The sequence below is a fragment of the Sabethes cyaneus genome, chromosome 3 (genome assembly GCF_943734655.1).
Source record: "Sabethes cyaneus chromosome 3, idSabCyanKW18_F2, whole genome shotgun sequence".
Lineage (NCBI taxonomy): Eukaryota > Metazoa > Arthropoda > Insecta > Diptera > Culicidae > Sabethes > Sabethes cyaneus.
Window position 1 is genome coordinate 23,369,261 of NC_071355.1, and position 16,713 is coordinate 23,385,973.

At 42.4% G+C, this 16,713-nt stretch overlaps 2 protein-coding genes across 2 annotated transcripts; both read left to right on the forward strand.

Annotated features, from left to right (window-relative positions):
• The first annotated feature begins 2,149 nt into the window (after positions 1 to 2,149).
• Positions 2,150 to 6,661, forward strand: LOC128739384 (uncharacterized protein K02A2.6-like). The gene has a single exon (XM_053834867.1). The coding sequence runs from the start codon at positions 2,150 to 2,152 to the stop codon at positions 6,659 to 6,661; it is 4,512 nt and encodes a 1,503-aa protein (XP_053690842.1).
• Positions 6,662 to 9,782: 3,121 nt separating this feature from the next.
• Positions 9,783 to 16,390, forward strand: LOC128739385 (D-aminoacyl-tRNA deacylase). The gene is made up of 3 exons (XM_053834868.1): positions 9,783 to 9,923; positions 15,702 to 15,792; positions 15,931 to 16,390. Exons 1-3 carry the CDS (start codon positions 9,881 to 9,883, stop codon positions 16,388 to 16,390), a joined length of 594 nt encoding a protein of 197 aa, XP_053690843.1. The 5' UTR covers positions 9,783 to 9,880.
• Positions 16,391 to 16,713: the final 323 nt, after the last annotated feature.

Consider the following 16,713-nt stretch of genomic DNA (forward strand, 5'->3'; position numbering starts at 1 on the left):
CTGTAGAGCACTATCGGTCTGATTAGCGTTTTGTACATCGTCAGCTTTTTGCGGCGTTGTATGCTTCTTGATCGAACTGTCTTGCGGAGGGAAAAGTAGCCCCGACCTCAGGCTGGAATGCGTCGTTGAATCTCCCTCCTCGTATTATTGTCGGCGTGACCAGAGATCCCAGATATACGAACTCGTTCAACATCACTCCCAGTTCATCGTCGTCAATAGTCACTGTCCGTGGGAGGCAAACGTTGCTTTCTCTGGAGCCTCTTCCTATCATGGTTTTCGACGCATTGATTTGTAAACCTATCCTCCTGGCCTCCATTTTTGGTCTGGCGTAGATTGCCTCCGCCGTCCCAAGGTTTCTAGTAATGATGTCGAGGTCGTCTGCGAAGGCTAGGAGTTGGCTGAAGATTGTTCCTCTCGTTTCGATGCCCGCTCGTCGGATGACCCCCTCAAGAGCGATGTTGAACAGCACGCAGGATAAACCGTCACCTTGTTTCAACCCTCGCCGCATCTCGAAGGGGCTCGAGAGTGTCCCAGAGATGCGTGCGAAAGATATTACTCGGTCTCTGATCATTCGCGTCAGTTTGTCCGGAAAACCGTATTCGTGCATTATCTGCTATAGCTTGTCTCGATCGACTGTATCGTATGCTGCTTTGAAATCAATAAAGTTGTGATGCGTGGGCACGTTGTACTCCCGACATTTCTGCAAGATCTGTCGGATTGCAAAAATTTGGTCTGTAGTTGCGCGAGTTCCCATGAAACCCGCCTGATAATTCCCTTCGAAACCTTGTGCTATCGGTGACAACCGGCGTAACAGGATCTGGGAGAGTACCTTGTAGGCGGCGTTTACCAGCGTAATACCACGATAGTTGCAGCAGTCTAGCCGATCGCCCTTTTTGTAGATGGGACAACCCACTCCTTCCATCCATTCCTCCGGTACCTTTTCCTCCTCCCAAATCCTCGAAATAACCCAGTGTAGAGCCTTTGCTAGCGTTTCTCCGCCGTGTTTATAAAGCTCTGCCGGTAGGTGGTCCTTCCCAGCGGCTTTATTGGTCTTCAGCAGCCCGATTTCTCGTTTGACTTCTTGGAGATCAGGTGCTAGGACATTACTATCTTCCATGGGCGCTCCTATAGGTTAATTTCCGTTCCGCCTCCTTCAGCGATTTCGCCATTGAGGTGTTCTTCGAAGAACTGCTTCCACCTGTCGACCACCTCGCGCTCGTTTGTAATTAGATTCCCTCCCTCGTCCCTACACATGTCTGGTTTCGGTGTGTAGCCCTTCCGAGTTTGGTTCACCTTCTCATAAAACTTGCGCATGTCATTAGCTCGGAATAGTTGCTCTAATTATTCACGATATCTGTCCTCCTTTTGGCGTTTTTTCCTTCTCAGGATCGTGGTCAACTGGTTCCTAGCTCGTCGGTATTTGGCCAGATTCTCTCTAGTGGCAATACTTAGATAATTGTTCCAAGCAGTTTTTTTCCCTCCACCGCTTGTTGGCATTCCCCATCAAACCAATCGTTTTGTGTACTTCGAGGCTGTATATCTAGTGCCGCGGTAGTGGCCTCTCCGATTACCGAGCGTATTCTGCCCAACCGTCTTCGAGGTTTGAAGCACCTAACTCCTCAGAAGAAGTCAGTGCCTTATTCAGTACTCGCGCGTAGTTCTCGGCAGCTTGTGGGTTATCTAGCTGCCTGATGTTTACGAGGGCTCTACGATCTTCTGGCCGAATCTAGCTTGGTGACACTATTCAAAGGATGTTCTGGAGTGGTACGAAGCCAATGGGGTCACTTTTATATCCAAGTGTTGGAAACGATTCTGCAGCAGCGATGGTAACACTGGATTCGCTGCTTCACTTTAATAGGCTCTACTGCGGCAGCTGAAGCTGTCACTAGCTGATGCCGTAAAAAGAACACCGATACACAGTTCCGGTATAAGCGCTAGTCCGGTCACACATGTTTTACATATATACGAATAAATAGTTTTAATCTGTACTTATTCGCTATTTCATATGACAACCCCGACAACTCTCGACATAATTCGAGAACCCAAAAGTGGCGACGAGAATTCGCGTTTTTTTTAGTGGGTGAAATAGTGTCAAAAAAAAATCTAACCCACAATTGCTTCACCCGCGCGTAAACGACGCAGAAGTAATATGGAAAGGGAAAATGTCCCTCCGGATGTTGACCAGCAACAGTTACCACAGGCACAGCATTCCCGGATACCAGTTAACCATGGATTTTTACCACCTCAGCACCATCCGGATGGCTCCGGCCAGCCGATGTTTATTTCACCACCACCAGTTCAAGTTCCACCGTCGGTCGATCCCGTAATTGCACAATTTATGCATATGATGCAACAGCAGCAACAACAGCATCAGCAGTTGATGGCTCAGTTCTTACAACGGCAGCAGCAGAAAGACGAGCAGCAACAAGCATTTTTCCGTGATGTAGTTTCGTCGATCAACGTGCAAGTACCATCAAATCCCGAGCAGATTCTCGATTCGTTGGCCAGCAACATCAAGGAGTTTCGTTACGAGGCCGACAGTGCTGTCACATTCTCTGCGTGGTACTCCAGGTACGACGATCTGTTTGAGAAGGATGCTGCTCGCTTGGACGATGAAGCAAAAGTCCGGCTTTTACTTCGGAAACTGGGCACTGCCGAGCATGAAAGATATGTTTCCTTTATACTTCCCACGCTTCCTCGAGAACATTCATTCGCCGATACAGTGGCAAAAATGAAAGGCTTGTTTGGTGCGAAGGAGTCAGTAATTAGTCGACGATATAAGACACTCCAAATTGCTAAACATCCTACAGAGGACCACATTGCTTATGCTTGCCGGATCAATAAATCGTGCGTCGAATTTGAGCTGGGGAAACTCTCTGAAGAACAATTTAAATGCTTAATGTTCGTCTGTGGACTGAAGTCCGAATGTGATGCCGAGGCTCGGACACGGTTGCTTTCGAAAATTGAGGAGAACAATGATGTTACGCTGGAGCAACTGTCGAATGAATGCCAACGAATCCTTAACCTCAAACATGACAACGCCATGATCGAGTCCGCATCGTCCGATCAAGTTAATGTCATCAAACAAAGGTTTAGTGGTTCACGATTCAACAAGCAGGACCGCTTGCCTATAAAGCCTCCGGAAAGGGAGATGAAAAAACAGCCTGAAACACCATGTTGGTTTTGCGGTTCATTCCATTACGTTCGAGACTGTACCTATAAAACGTATAAATGTTCGGATTGCGGTAAGATAGGACACCGTGAAGGGTACTGCGACAGTGCAAGGAGATCACCTAGAGGACGAGGAAATTCAGCGGTAGCAACTAAAGTGGTCGTCGTTAACGCTTGCAGCGTGCAGAAGCGACGTCGATTCGTTTCCGTTGCATTGAATGGAACACAGGTTCAGCTTCAGCTCGACACGGCTTCTGACATCACTGTCATTAGCAGGCAGGTTTGGAGTAATATCGGCGGCCCAGTACTATCATCAGCAAGTGTGAAGGCAAAAACAGCTTCTGGGAACTATTTACCATTAGTTGGCGAATTTCGATGTGAGGTTACCATCGGCGAAACCAGTAGAGTATGTGTGGTGTATGTCACGGATAAACAGCTGCAACTCCTCGGATCTGATTTAGTCGACAGTTTCGGTCTGTGGTCATCACCCATGGACACATTTTGTTCTCAGATTACCGGTTCGCCCACGACCAGTGCAACACTCAAGGCAATGTTTCCAAAAGTTTTTAGCGAGGAACTCGGACTGTGCAATAAAACAAAACTGAAACTGGAAGTGCGAGAACAGGCAAGACCAATTTTTTGTGCGAAACGTCCGGTAGCATACGCAATGCAGGATGCTGTTGACCAGGAACTTAACAGACTGGAAAAACTTAACATTGTTACACCAGTCGACTACTCTGAATGGGCCGCCCCCATCGTCGTAGTCCGCAAAGCTAATGGAAACATAAGAATCTGTGGGGATTACTCAACAGGATTGAATTCAGCTCTTCGATCGCACCAGTATCCACTGCCGCTTCCGGAAGATATCTTCGCCAAACTGGCAAACTGCAAAATTTTTAGCCAGATTGATCTCTCGGATGCTTTTTTACAAGTGGAAGTTGACGAGCAGTTCCGTCATCTGTTAACAATTAACACACACCGCGGTCTATACCATTATAATCGTCTTCCACCGGGTGTTAAAGTAGCCCCCGGGGCTTTTCAGCAACTCATAGATACGATGCTGGCGGGTCTGAACGGTGCATCGGGCTATTTAGATGACGTCATCGTAGGTGGAGAGACTCAAGATGATCATGATCGCAATTTGAAGGCAGTCTTACAGCGTATCCAGGAATTCGGTTTCACAATCCGTGCCGAAAAGTGTAGTTTTGGTAAACAGCAGGTTCGTTATTTGGGCTACATCATCGATCGCTGTGGACTGCGGCCTGACCCAGCAAAAATTCAAGCAATTGTCAGTCTCCCGGCTCCCACCGACGTTTCAGGAGTGCGTTCTTTTCTCGGGGCGATCAACTTTTACGGCAAGTTCGTGCCGAATATGCGACAGCTGCGTTATCCATTAGACAATTTGCTGAAAAATGAGACAAAATTCAGGTGGAGCACAGAATGTCAGCAAGCTTTCGAGCGGTTTAAGCAGATTTTGTCATCTGACCTTCTGCTGACACACTACGACCCAAAGCAAGAAATAATTGTTTCGGCTGACGCTTCATCGATCGGTCTCGGTGCAACCCTGAGCCACAAATTTCCCGATGGTTCCATCAAGGTTGTTCAACACGCATCGAGAGCGCTGACGAAAGCAGAGCAGAATTACAGTCAGCCAGACCGCGAAGGGTTGGCTATTATTTTCGCAGTGACGAAATTCCACAAGATGATTTTTGGTCGGCATTTCCGTCTACAAACCGATCACGCACCACTACTCCGGATCTTTGGTTCCAAAAAGGGCATACCGGTTTACACGGCAAACCGGTTGCAGCGTTTTGCTCTCAATCTGCTGCTTTACGACTTCGACATAGAATACATCCCAACCGATAAATTTGGCAACACCGACGTGCTGTCCCGTTTGATCAACCAGCATGATAAACCAGAAGAGGATTACATAATCGCCTGTATCAATCTCGAACAAGATGTCAGGTCAGTAGTCACCGATACGATTAATATTTTACCTCTCAGTTTTAGAGTTGTGGCTCAGAGCACTCAAGCTGATCCATTGCTTCGCCAAGTTTATCGTTATGTCAAAGATGGTTGGCCTGTATCCAAGATCGTTCAGGCAGGTATCAAACGTTTTCAAGCAAGGAAAGAGTCGCTTACCGTGGTAGATGGATGTATCCTGTTTGCTGACCGACTCGTAATTCCGGAACAGCATCAGAAACAATGTTTGAATCAGCTCCACCGAGGCCATCCTGGTGTACAGCGTATGAAGGCAATCGCCAGAAGTTACGTGTATTGGCCCTCTATCGACGAAGATGTCATCGGTTACGTAAAAGCATGTCAGCATTGTGCATCGGTTGCTCGCTCACCTCCACACGCTGCACCAGTTCCATGGCAGAAAACTTCCGGTCCCTGGCAGCGGGTTCACGTTGATTTCGCCGGACCAATTGAAGGCGACTATTACCTCATTGCAGTCGACTCCCTTTCTAAGTGGCCTGAAGTAATCCAAACCAGGCGGATCTCTTCAATAGCCACCATCAGCATACTACGGGGAATTTTCGCTAGACTTGGAATGCCGGTGACCCTCGTGACCGACAATGGTTCTCAGTTCACGAGCGCTGAATTTGCCAACTTCTGTACCATTAACGGTATTGAGCACATTACAACCGCCCCATACCACCCACAATCTAATGGCCAGGCTGAAAGGTTCGTAGACACTTTTAAAAGGTCCGTCAAAAAGATTCGAGAAGGGAGAAAAACTATGGAAGAAGCACTAGATACGTTTTTGCTTACATACAGGAGTACTCCAAATCGTTGTGTAGCAGAAAACAAATCACCAGCTGAAATCTTGTTCGGCCGTAAAATTCGCACTGATCTTGAGTTACTTCGTCCACCATCCGTGCGTGCAACGAATGATAACAACAATAGAATCGATAATCAAAGATCTTTCAATCGAAACGAAGCTGTTTATGCAAAAGTATACAACAAAAATAGTTGGAGATGGTCCCCGGGTGTAGTTGTGGAGAAAATCGGTGATGTGATGTACAACGTGTGGATAGAAGGCCGCCGTCTGATCCGTTCGCATATCAATCAGCTTCGATGTCGTGTGTTGGATGGCACAGCGTCCACTATTTTTGAAGGTTCGCAAACAAAGGAGTTGCAACAGCCTTTCCCACTGGATATTGTATTGGCCCCTTCAGTTTCACCTAAACCAACCGAGGCTACACATGTAAATCTACCAGCAGCTGACTCCACTCAGTGTTCGCGCTCTTCGGCGACCTTACAACCAACAACTCCTTTGGGTAAATCATCAACTCCGCAACGCCGTCCGTCTTCGGATACAATATCGAATTTGTCACCTGCTCTGATGTCATCTGCGTCCTCATCGTTAGCAAAATCATCCGAGTTTGAGTCGGCAGTCGAGATGGAACCAGTGGCTACTCTTCCTCGTCGATCTTCCAGAATTCGTAAAACACCTCAGTGGTTCGATCCGTACCACCTGTATTAAAAGAGGGAGATGTTGGAGACGATTCTGCAGCAGCGATGGTAACACTGGATTCGCTGCTTCACTTTAATAGGCTCTACTGCGGCAGCTGAAGCTGTCACTAGCTGATGCCGTAAAAAGAACACCGATACACAGTTCCGGTATAAGCGCTAGTCCGGTCACACATGTTTTACATATATACGAATAAATAGTTTTAATCTGTACTTATTCGCTATTTCATATGACAACCCCGACAACTCTCGACATAATTCGAGAACCCAAAACCAAGGACGTGAGACCTCCGACCCCCTATCGTACCGGAACTAAGGCCCATCGAAAAATACTGAGCTATTATGAAACATATGACTAATTACTAATAGGTTATATTTTATTGCCTGAAAGTTTGAAAAGGATCAGTCAACTAGGTAATATTGTACAGCGTTTTTTCCGTGATGCAATTTTATGTGGGACAACCTTATGCCGGTTTTATTTCAATCTTCAGTTTAAAGGAATTTCCTCAATTTTTTCTCGTCTATTCATGAATTCTGCTACTAAGACGCTCCAAACTAATTTATAATAATTTTTTGAAAAAATGAGTAACATGTGGTTACACATGTTACATTTAAACTTACCATAAATTATGGTTAATAATGGTTGTTGTCCTGGCTAACATCCCGGTTCTCACTTTGGTCAGAGTTGCCAATGTAGTAAATATCAGTATCAATTAGTGTTGTGGCAGACCTGCGCATATTACCGTGAAGCCGATATTTTGAATAAACCTAAACAGTTTTGATTGTTTATTCCGGGACTAGTTCAAATTTTCGAAGTTCTCAACAGGGCGATTGGCTTTGCTTTTTTACAAAGGGAATTTTATTATCTGCTGCTGGCACAAGTTTGTTTTTATGGCAACCCTCCAGCCACACCGGCTGGAGAACTGAGAACTGTCATAACTTGATAACAAAAATCCAGCGGGGTGGTGTGGCTGTCAAACTACATACATTGTACATGTCCCACTCATTGATTTTGGTACCAGTGATTTTGGTACCCGCTTTTTGGTTGGTTCACCCTAAACGACGTAAATAGGGTAAACAGGTCATAGATTGTCAGTGAACCTTTTTCGGCAATTAAAAGATTTTATATTGAAAATATTAATGCTTTACTTTTATTTCTATACCGTTGTATTGCAATGCGATGTGATGATAATTGAACAGCTTTTAGTGAAGATTTGCAATAATAAAATAATGATATTAATAACAGATAGGAATGTTTTGCTCTTTACGCTCCGATTCTAATTATTGTTTTAATTTGGCTGTACCACCTCAGCTCAGCTAAATGTAAAGGTGTTATGTATGGGTCTTTTATAAGATTTATTATTGTTATTATCTACAAAATAGTTTAATTGCTCACTTTATACTAAACTTGGCTCCGTAGTTTGAAGAGTTTGAAAGTGCGACTGGCATAGAAGGGCCAGACAACTTGTTCTTATGATAGAGAGGCCTTTAGAGTATATGTAGGAGATCTTCGGATTGTAAGCATATGCAATAACAAATCGTTTCATGGTTCACTTTTTTAATAAACGATTTGCTTGACAATACCAATAAATATTCAATTATATTGAGAATTAGTGACCTTCAAATAAAATGAGCTTAGTAAGCTTGTTACGAGTACTCGGTTTGAACGGAATAATAGTTTTCGCATACCGTTCTAATCTCCTTTTTAGGTAATATTCAACAATTAACTTTACTGTTTACTGGGGCATAAACAATATTAAAGAACCACACCAACCGTTGAGTTACTGGAAAAGCTTTGTCAATTTGCACTACGGAATCTAAACTTAAATTCGATCCTCTATTTGTCTCGTGCGTGACTTCTGGATTTTTTCCAATAGACGTCGTTGGAGCTAACAGACCAGCCTCACTCGAGCAACCTGGCACAGCAAGCTCAGCATCAAATCCGCGTTCATCTTTCACTCTGCGAGGATCTCGAATGGCACTGGTGGGAAGGAATTCTCTGAACCTGAAATCAAATTGCTAAAATGAATAAACGCAAACTAAATAAAAAAAAATCGTACAAACCGTTTAGCTTCGAACAGCTCATCGTTTGTCTCTACGGGACCCAAAGTCATATTCAATTCCACTCTTGTCTCGTGCGTGACCTTCAAATTTTTCTCTGCCGACGTCATTGGAGATAGCAGACCCACCTCACTCGGGTTACCCAACAAAGCAAGAGCAGAATCACAGCCGCCTTCACCTTCTACCGTGTGAGGAACTCCAATGGTACTGACAGGTAGGATTCCTCTGGAAACAGCTTCTATTCGCGTTCTTGCAACATTAGTTAAATCACTAAGTGGCAACCGTTCGATACGATGCCCTTTACGGAACGCTCTGAGCAATTTTATGCTCCGGATTTACACTACCTTTACCATTTGGTGTATTCATTACACCACTGGGCACTGCATCTTTTTTTAGCCTTCGTTTGCCATCAACAAGTTCAAAATCGGTATCAACAAAGTGACGAGAGTAGATTCTTGAATTTTTGCCAAAAATACAGTTCGTCCTGGACAACACTCGCATCCAGCAGTTTCTTCTCTTGAGATTAATTGGAACTCTAGAAAAGATGTATGACGCTGGCGTTATTTATCGATCGTAGTCAATCAACTATATTTTTAAATTACCTGTGTGTTGACATTCCTCCTTCCACCATTCGTAAAGACATATCATTTAAGCAAGAAGCTGTTAAACACCTCATGTTTATTGTAATTTTACAAAAACTTGCTGTAAATTTTACATAAACAAAAACAATTTTGCCATCCAATGAAGTATATACGGGTGTGGCGATGTTCATTAAGTTGGATCAGTGAAACGAAAAAATTTCATCGTAATGTTGGTGGAATCGACCGGTCATGATCAAGCGTGACGTAGATCTAAAAAAGCAATCCCCATTATTTAGTGCGGTTTGATTTGATAGTTTTTTCGGTCATTAATGACTATTCGGATTTTTCATAATTAAATAAATTAAATACAAATAAATGTTTTCCACACCTCTTTATATTACATTGGTTGCAATTTTGCATTTATGTTTAGTCCACGAAATTTTGACAGTTTCACCCTCCTGCAAAAATCACCACGGTGTAGGTGGTTTTTGTTTTGATTTTAACCGGCTCAAAGATTTAATTTGCAATTGAAGTTATTGCTGATTGTTCTATCTCAGAGTAAACGGTCGCACGTGTGAAGTGGTACAGTCATGAAGGCAATAATCCAGCGAGTAACCGCTGCAAAGGTTACTGGTAAGTATGATCATAGCATATATCGTTTTATGCTAAAAATACCTTAAGTTGTGGAATATCGTAGCCGGGAGAATCAAACAAAAACGCTTCAGTAGGGTAGCACGGGGCAAGATGCCCACCCTTCCAAAAATCGTTATATACGCTATAAAGGTATATAATTAGTAACCGTACGCATAAATAAACACTACATCTAACAATAATTCAAACAATTACAAAAATAAAATCATTGAACACTTCGATAACTTAAAAAATAGATCGATGATTAAAAATACTGCATTTATTATAAGTTTGCGCAGTCATAAAATAAGGTTTTAATCATGATTTAAAATAAATTTCATCTTACGAAAGAGTTATCGTGGCATTGATTTTAGTAATGAATCAGATGTTTATATTGCCGCAATTATGCAGATAATGTATTTACCACAAATTGCTTTTAAAAAATACATCTACTTGCGGGGCAAAATGCGCACCGCTTTATAGACCATGATTGCTACCCTAAATTGCATAACCATAACCTTAAATCAGCAACAACCGCTGCATAAAATATTTGTAACGGAATAAACATGCATATTTATTTGTTTTCGATAAAAATACATTGTTTAACATATTTCTGTCTAATAATGACCACAGAGGAATACGTACATTCAATGAACAACTTTTTTATGGTTAACTAAACACTCCAAATTATTTAAATAATGTTTAAAATAGTTTATGACCAGCTTGAATCCATAATTTTTATTATTTAGATTATAAGTGAAACACAATGATGGTTTAATAGCTTTTGGAAAGGATGGTCATCTTGCCCCGCAAGGGTGGTCATCTTGCCCCGCAGGTTGGAAAAATTCCCAAAAATCGATGAATTTTTGCTCGTGAATATTTGATATGCGTTATAACTTTTAGCACCCAATATGCATACAGGTTATAGAAAAGACTGTAAAAGATAACGTAGCGAGGGTTTTGAGCCCTTTGCTGTAGATTTCTTCGTATATATTTATAGTGAGCTTAAGGTGGGCAACTTGCCCCGTGCTACCCTATATTGATTTTGCAGTCTTCCGATATGGCCTCGAGGTACGATACCGGTCTTACAAGCCAGTCGTCGAATGTTCAGCAGGGAGAGGCTTTCAGTAGGATCGATCCGCTAGCCCCGCAATTTTCTCTTATACTCTAACCACTGGCTGCGAAGTGTGTTCAATAAAAAACAGAATATGGTCAAGTTTCTAAAATGGAATGTAGCATCTAGGCTTTGCCTTGCTCTTGTAGTCTGATGGACACACTGTGTTGTGATAGACAGAAAGAATGCAGGAAATATATTTTCGTTCCATATAGGTATTGATATTTTAAGTCAATGTTGACCACCTTTATAACGATGAGCTCAGTTATCTAGAGTTGCGTTATCAGCCTCGAAGGAGAAAATGTTATGCTCTGAGAAATAGCAATTCTTCCAAACCCGCGAAGCATTGAACTTGAGAAAATATAGCTCAGTATATTTTCGATTTCATGCAATAATGAGTGCTTATGTTGTTCGCATTTTAGTACCAGGAATGGACAGTAAACTGGTGATGAAAATTGACTGGTAGATGAAATGGTAAAATTCGAATTTCCAATTCAGCCGTGGAGAACGCTACAAGAATGTGAAAATGATGAATAATGAAGCAAAATATGTAAATATTAGATCAAAGAAATCTTAAAGGTCCACTGCCGAATTTCCGTTATTTTGACATGGCTTTACCGCGAGGATAAAAGCAGTTGCTACCTTTTTTTAGAAGTCTGTACCGGCCGAGTAAATCTATTAGCATCCATGTCTTGCAATAACATGAACAGAGTTTTGGCAGGTGAATTCAAGCATTTTTGAGAAGGTTCCCGGAGCATGTTTCCATATCACTGCTCAATAGAACAAAAATTTCTTTGATGACCCGAGAGCTATTCAAAAGTTTAATCTTCGAGCAGATCCATATTTGCCATAAAACTGTGCATAAAACTGGAAATAAATGAGACTTGAAATTGGGCACGTTTAAATCGGACATGCAATAGAACTTGAAATTGAACTTGGCATTGGACATTCGCTTAGACTTGAATTTGGACTAATTTGAGCTTGAAGTTTTATTGCAAAACGGTAATGAATACAAAGCTTTACTTGAAATCAGAATAGACATTTTTTGTTTGATTATAGTCACTTTAACACTTTTAAGTCATTCGTGACTTCTGCATGGTTGCCATTCGAACCCGGGTCATCGGCGTGAACGCTAACCAATACACCGGAACTGAACCCTTTTCGTCTTATTCTCGGACACGTTCATTTCTCCCGTTTTTTCTACTTTTTGTTCCGTTTTTTCCTTTTCAGTATCGTTTTCTTAGTTCTTGCTCTTAACTTACTTCCGGCTTTTCTTCTTTTTTTCTTCATTTTCCTTTTTCTGTCTCGTATTTTCTGTTTCAATGTTCCGCTTTTCTTCTTTTCCTATATAATTTTTTCTTACTTTCAGCTCTGTTTTTGCTCATGTTTTTCATCCGTTTTTTTGTATTTTTTTCTCGTTTTCCAACTTTTCTCTCCTTTTTGACTCTTTTTTTAGTTTTCGTGTTTTTCTAACTCTTTTATCTGCTTTTTTCTGGTATTTCGTCTTTGTCTGTTCCATTTTTCCGTTTCTGTCCTGTTTTTTCTCCTCTTCTGTCACCTTTTGTTTAACTTTTCCGTTTTGTCTCTTGCCTTTCTGTTTTAATTTCTTCTCTCCATATTTTTTCTTTTTCCCTCCCGTTTTTGCGTTTTTTTCCATTCTGATTCTAATTCTAATCCCTTTTTTTCTCCTTTTTTGATTAATTTTTTTCCTTTCTAATCCCATTTGTTCTCTTTTTTTGTTCTGTTTTTATCAGGCTTCATTTGCAGTTTTTTGCTCAGTAGATGCTTATTTGACTGCAGCGCCTCAACGAAACAGAATTCGAAAAAGTATTGTAAAAGGCAATTGTACAGTTAATTATTATCTACATTATTGTTGAAGAAAGTATAGTTCTATCTTTTGTAGTTACGACGCTAAGGGGCTGCTACCCTGTTGGTAGTTAAAAGAGCGCCCATTGGGCTACCAACGGGGTAGCAATCGTATAGCGTCGTAAATACAAGAGATAAAACTATACTTTCTTCAACAATAATGTAGATGACTGAGCATGGACTGAGCAGAAAACCGAGAATGAAGCCTGGTTTTTATCCTTTTTTGTCTAGTTTATCCTCCTTTTCTCTTTTGTTTTCGTTTTCTCGGTTTTCTTTTTTTTCTTTTCTGTCCAAGATCTTTGTTTCTAGCATGGCTTTCCTGCTCTTTCTCCCTCGTTTTCTTCTTAACTTTTTTTTTCTTTTTTATGTCTCGTTTGGTTCTGTAGTTTTTTTTTTATTTTGTTTTGTAGGCCAGTTTTTATTCTTTTCATCTCTCAAGTTTTCCACTTTTTCTATCTTGTTTGTCCAATTTTTGGTCATTTTGATTCATGAGATTGGAAATTTTTAAAGATCAAAAATTGGTAAAAAATATTCCAGAAAAATTTCACGTAACAGAACAAAGTTTTCCGATGCTTCCTTGGATCACTTCCATCACTTAACTTAAAATTGGACTTAAATATGGAAATGAATTGGGTTTCTTCTTCTTCTTAATTGACCTAACGTCTAATGACAAGGCCTGCGCAGTATAATTTCTCCATCTGTTTCGGTCCATTGCAACTGATCTCCCGTTCCGCGGGCACCCAGTGCTCGCCAGATCTCGCTCCACCTGGTCTTGCCACCTCGCTCGCTGGATCCCTCTTCGTCTTGTTCCTACCGGATTTGATGCGAAAACCATTTTTGTAGGATAGTTGTCCGGCATTCTGGTCGCGTCTAGTCGCGCTCGGTCCCGCCCGCCAGCATATACTTCGTTTTAGACGTATTTATCTTCAATCCAATCTTCTCTGCTTCGCGTTTCAGTCTGGTGTACTGATCTTCCACCGCCTCAAATGTTCTGCCGACAGCATCCACGTCGTCAGCAAAGCAGATAAATTGACTGGATTTATTGAAAATCGTGCCCCGCATTTCGATCGCCGCTCGTCTTATAACACCTTCAAGCGCAATGTTGAATAGCAGGCAGGAATGACCATCTCCTTGTCGAAATCCCCTGCGAGATTCGAATGGGTCCGACAATCCACTCGAGATTCTCACACAGCATTGGATCCCATCCATCGTAGCCATGATAAGTCTAGTCTCTAGTAAGCTTACCCGGAAAGCCGTTTTCGTCCAAAATTTTCCATAGCTCTTGTCGGTTTACGCTATCATATGCGGCTTTGAAATCGATGAACAGGGTGTGCGTGGGGACTCGGAATTCGCGGCACTTCTGGAGGATCTGCCGCAGGGTGAATATTTGGTCCGTTGTAGACCGACCCTCCATGAAGCCGGCCTGCTAACTTCCCACAAATCTATTGGCTATTGGCGAAAGTCGATGAAAGAGGACTTGGGACAGCACTTTGTAGGCGGCATTCAAGGTAGTGATGGCTCGGTAGTTCTCACAATCCAGCTTATCACCTTTCTTGTAGATAGAGCAGATAACCCCGTCTTTCCACTCCTCCGGTAATCGTTCCGTATCCCAAATCTTGACAATCAGTTGATGCAGACAGCCGGTCAACTCGTCGGAACCCTTTTTAATAAGTTCCGCTCCAATGCCATCCTTTCCCGCTGCTTTGTTGTTCTTCAGCCGCTGGATGGCTTCTTTAACTTCACTTATCGATGGGGGTGGTACATCTTCGTTGCTTGCTACACCAATGTGGTCACTTCCTCCGCTATCACGGTCTTCGCCTGCACGCCATTCAGATGTTCATCGTAGTGCTGCTTCCACCTTTCGATCACCGTACGGTCATCAGTCAAGATACCTCCATCTTTATCTCTGCGCATTTCGGCCCGCGGCACGAAGCCTTTGCGAGATCCGTTGAGTCTCTGATAGAACTTCCGTGTGTCGTGAAAGCAGTACAGCTGTTCGAGTTCTTCGCACTTCTTCTCCTCTTGGTGGCGCTTCTTCTCCTTGAAGAGTCGGGTTTGCTGCCTCCGCTTTTGTTTGTATCGCTCCACATTCTGATGGGTGACTCTACGCAGCATTTGTACCCGCGCTGCGTTCTTCTCAGCCAATATCTGCTGGCATTCCTTGTCAAATCATTCGTTACGTCGATTCGGTGCTACACTGCCTAGGACGTTCTCCGCTACGCTGTTAATGGCTGTTTTCACGGCATTTCAACAGTCCTCAAGAGGGGCTTCATCCAGAATTGGGTTTCAATTGAGCTTGAAACCAGATTTGAAATGGAATTTGAAATTATACCTGACAATGGGCATGAAATAAGACTTGAACTTGAAATTGGATCTAAATTGCACTTGAAATTGTATTTGGAACTGGACTTGAATACTAAATACAAATTCTACAAATGATAATAACCAAAGCATCGGAAATATTCATGCTCCTGAGGAATGATTCAACACTTGAATTACTCTACACTTAAAGTGGGTCTGTTTTTAGTGAAAGAACGTCTCGTAAGCCGTTCTAACATTGCAAGAATGATGACGGTATCATCAAGAACTAGCATGACGATGCAAGAGAAAAAATTTTTCGAGCATTCCGAACTAGAGGCACTGCTAGTGCCAAATTGCAAGATTTAACAGAGAATTCTGTTTTAAGTTTAACTTACCTATGGCCGGCGCTGGCGGTACTTCCACTGCACTGGGTGACATCTGACATCAAATCTTATCATCTTATCACTATATCTGAGATTTTCTTCATTTGTTTCCTAAAGTTGGCGAAGAACTCATCAGTTCCATTGGCAAAGGCTTATGCGTCCTGGTAGGGATCTCCAGTGAGGATAACGCCAACGATGTAGAATGGCTGTGAGTATTATTCTTTTTAATCAAACTGCCAACAATGGCTAATCAGCATACAGTGACGTAAATAACATACCATAATCAATGAAGAAGGTTTAGTATGACGATATTCCGTTTTTTCGGGTTCTCTCTCTCTCCTACCAGTGCGAAAAAGCTTCTCAACATTCGCCTCTTCGAGGATGCCACCGGCAAACGCTGGTCCCAGAGCGTCCTGGATCAGCAGCTGGAGATTCTCTGCATCAGCCAGTTTACGCTGTACAACCGTATGAAGGGTAACAAGCCGGACTTCAGTCGAGCGATGCAGGGACCCGAAGCGCAAACCTTGTACGGTACGTTGTTGCAACGGTTGGCGTCACAGTATCGGCCGGACAGGGTGCGAGACGGCCGATTTGGAGCGCTGATGCAGGTGCACATTCAGAACGATGGTCCCGTGACGATCGAACTGGAATCTCCTCCGCAGAGCCAACAGGACCGGGATAAGCTGAAACGGGCCGACGAGCATAGGGCTAAAAGTAAAAAGCAATCCGATGACAGTGGGATCCCCTCCGGGGATGTTGGTGTTAATTTAAACAATCTAAAGTTAGTAGAAAAGGACAGTCAATGAAAATGTTTTTTTTTTCAAATATATTTATTTTTCTTAGAGAACGGCTTGCTTTCTGCATGTGTTCGTAAATATACAATCAAGTATGTTTCATTTAACAATAGTCGTATTTGCATCTAATGTAGAGAAAATTTACTGAAAAATAGTTACATCCTGCTAAAATTGTCTACTTAACTAAGTAAGAATGTCCGACGTTTGCCTTGTTGTTTAAATTTTATTACTTAAGTAAACATAGCTTACAGCAAAAACGAAGTGGTGAAAGGCGTCGTTTTAAGTACAATTCCGTGAGTTTACCACCCGTGGTTCTAACTGATTCAACAAAACAA